The sequence below is a fragment of the Lynx canadensis genome, chromosome C1, assembly GCF_007474595.2.
Source record: "Lynx canadensis isolate LIC74 chromosome C1, mLynCan4.pri.v2, whole genome shotgun sequence".
Taxonomy (NCBI): Eukaryota; Metazoa; Chordata; class Mammalia; order Carnivora; family Felidae; genus Lynx; species Lynx canadensis.
The window spans coordinates 118,549,062-118,552,082 of record NC_044310.1 but is presented as its reverse complement, the minus strand read 5'-3'; the positions used below and the strand labels follow the sequence as shown (position 1 = coordinate 118,552,082).

Here is a 3,021-nt window from a genome sequence, read left to right as displayed (position 1 = left end):
AAGAGGGGAGAGCAAACAGATACATTCGGGTTCAGAACAGGCGTCTCACCCCACCGTGCAAACGGAAGGGAAGCCCCCCAGAAAAAGGGTGTCCCTCCCCGATCGATCGTGCCTGTCTCACCCCACGGTTCTGCGTCAGTTCAGGGAACTGATGGTCCACAGAACTGCCTCTGTTTACCAGCTCTTTTGAGAGATGTGGACCTAGCCGGTGTGTGAGTAAATGGACTTGTGCTGAGTATAGTATGCGCCTGAGTGGGTGTATTTCTGCCGGGAGGACTTCTGTGCTTCCCTTTGGGGCAAACATCTCAAAGATCACCTGCTGACAAGTGCCTCGTTCCTGGCTCCCCCTCAAAGAGGTGCCTTCTCTTCCCCTTCCTCCTCCAGAAACACTTGCCCCTTGACCTCCTCCCACAAGGCTATCCTCTCCTACAGCCTCTAACTACCCACCCCCCTCCTCTGTGCTCTTCCAGTTAAAGGCTGCCGTCCAGGGGAGGACATCTCCAAAAGGAGGGAGGCTGCTGCCCTACTCCCCACATCTTTTCACCCACCCAAGGTGGCAGGGCCAAGGCAGCGGCTGGCAAGCAGGACACAGATGAGGCTATGCAGGGCCCAGTTAAGGTCCTAATGTCAAGGTGGATGTCTGGAGGCCGGGTCCTGGGGCCGCGCGGAGAAAGAGTCAGAGCCCATGGTCTAAAAACATAATTTAATGCATCAAGGTGGGTCTGACCCGGGAGTGCGGTGGAGAGGTGAATTTTCCGTTTGCTGGGATTCTGCTGCGGGTGGTTTTGGCTGATGGACAGGGAAATTTGCACAGGTATTTTGGGGTCACGAAGAAGGATGCCCCAGGGAGCTCCTGCTCACTTTGGCCTACCTCGATGGCCAGGGCTGGGAGCCCTCCGTCTCAGGGCACTCGGAGAGGGAGGAGGGCTGGAAGGGCAGGCCTCCCGCCGGGCCTGTCCAGTCCAATCACGTTTGCAAAGTCTGCACTGAGCTGCCTCCACCTCCGGGGGTTCAGGTTCCCGCTCACCTCGCCACTAGGGCATCCCCTTCTCCCTCCCCAGGTTGGGGACAGGGACCGGGAGGACAGCCCAGAGCTGAGCGAGCTTGGTGAGTTGCAGACACACTGAGGTCTGGAGGGGGGCAGGGAGGACAGCAGGGATGTGTCTTTTCCATAGATATCAGGAAGAGTTATGAAGCGAGAGTGGTCCTCTCCAGCCAGGGAACAGCTCTCCGCCACGGGCCCAGGGCTGCCCGAAGCCACTCCACCTCGCGCTGCCTGCGCTCCTAATCCGGGTACAGAAGAAAGCCGGAGAACGTGCTGTATTTGTTGTTATTGCCTCCGTGCGCCTTGCCGCCGTCCAGCTTCACGTACACCTCGTCCCCTGAATCGAGGTGCAGCACCACGCTGTTACTGGCGTAGTCGTAGTTCTGGTCGGCGTCCTGAGCGATGGCGCTGGCCCGGACCTGGGGGCGAGCCGCCAGAACAGGTGGGCCAGGGCACCTCTGTCTGGGTCTTACCCAACCCCCACACGGCGCCCCTCAACCCCGCTGGCCTCTGCCCCAGGCTCCAGGGTTCACACTCCCACCCAGGCTTCTCTCTCTCTCTCTCTCTCTCTCTCTCTCTCTCTCCAACTTGGCCAACTCCTTTCCGGTCCCCTCCTCTCCCGGCAGCCGGCAAGTCAAGTTCAGGAAGGAGGAAGAGAGGGGGCTTCATAAACCCTGACCCAGCGGGGAAGGGGCAGAACCAGGGGACAAGGGCCAAGAAGAAAGAAGCCTGTAGGGCAAAGGGCGACGGGGGCGCCAAGGGAGAGCTAAAGGAAAAAGGGAGGGCTAAAGGAGTCCGAGGAGCCCGCCGGACTGCCAGCGGGTACGCGAGCAGCTGGAAAGCGCACTTGGGGTGGCGGGGTCTCTGGGCGCTCCGGGCACAGCCTCCCGCGCCACCCTCGGACAAACGCGACCAGGGCGCGTTGGGAAGCGGGATGCTGAGGCGCGCTCCCTCCCCGGGGCTCGCTTGGGCGTTCGCGAGTGGGGAAAAAGGAGTCTGGTTTCCCAGGCGGTTTGGAGCGCGGGGTGGGGACGAGAGTCTGCGGGGGTTTGCGGGGGCCGGCAGGCGGTGAAGGGGTACTGACCTGCCCGTTCTTGCAGAGGTCCGCCCACATGCTGGTGCCGTCGCCGCCGCGCATGAGGATGTGGTAGGTGAAGAAGTAGATGCCGCGCACCTGGCAGCTGAACTTGCCGGTAGTGGGGTCGTAGTGATTGCCGAGATTGGTGACCACGTCGTCAAACTTGAGCACCTCGTAGCCTTCGTGGGGGCTCTTGAGACCCACGTAGAAAGCGATCTTGGGACCGCTGAAGGCGGCGCTCAGCGCGCCGGTCACCTCGCCTTCAGAGTCGCCACCGCCCCCGGTTCCGCCACCTACCACCCCGACACCGCCTGCCGTGCCTGCCGTCAGCTGCAGCCCGGGCAGCCCGGGCCGCCCCGAGTCGCCCTTCTCCCCTGGGGGACCCCTGGGTCCAGGAGGGCCCGGCTCTCCAGGGGGCCCCCGCGGCCCGGGCTTGCCGGGTCGCCCCGGGTCGCCCTTGGGTCCCTGGATGAAAGGGGGAGGGGGGTTGGCGCTCAGGTCTTGCATGACTTCCAGGGCGGCAGTGCTGGGTCCGGGCGGCGGCGCCTTGGCTCCCGCGGGCCCCGCGCCGGGTGCGGCGCTGTACGGGTCGCAGATCATGCGGCAGGTGCCCATCATCTCGTAGTGCGCCGCGCCGGGGGGCGCCGCCTGCAGCAGCAACGGCACGGCGATGAGCAGCCCCAGAGCCATGGCCAGGAGCACGCCGACGGCCGCCAGGCAGGCGCGCCGCCGCCGCTGCCACAGCCGGGAGGCGACCGCCACCAGCTCCTCCTTGCCGCCCGGGGAGGTAATGGTGGGGCGGCGCGGGCGGCCCCGCTCCCCGCGCTCAGGGGCCGACTCCGCGAGTCCGGGCCGCGTCCCCGACGTGGCGACCCCCTGCTCCGGGCGCCCGACCACT

General features: G+C 64.8%; 1 protein-coding gene across 3 annotated transcripts; it reads right to left on the bottom strand.

Annotated features, from left to right (window-relative positions):
* Positions 1-690: 690 nt before the first annotated feature.
* On the bottom strand, positions 691-2,813 carry C1QL2 (complement C1q like 2). 3 transcript variants are annotated; one of them, XM_030326905.1, is made up of 3 exons: positions 2,424-2,813; positions 2,130-2,378; positions 691-1,464 (listed from the first exon to the last, which is right to left on the bottom strand). In XM_030326905.1, exons 1-3 carry the CDS (start codon positions 2,811-2,813, stop codon positions 1,285-1,287), a joined length of 819 nt encoding a protein of 272 aa, XP_030182765.1. In that variant the 3' UTR covers positions 691-1,284. The 3 variants fall into 3 exon arrangements, with proteins under 3 accessions (XP_030182765.1, XP_030182766.1, XP_030182764.1); XM_030326906.1 differs by having other exon boundaries at positions 2,130-2,383; positions 2,432-2,813; XM_030326904.1 differs by having other exon boundaries at positions 2,130-2,813.
* Between the last annotated feature and the right edge of the window lie 208 nt (positions 2,814-3,021).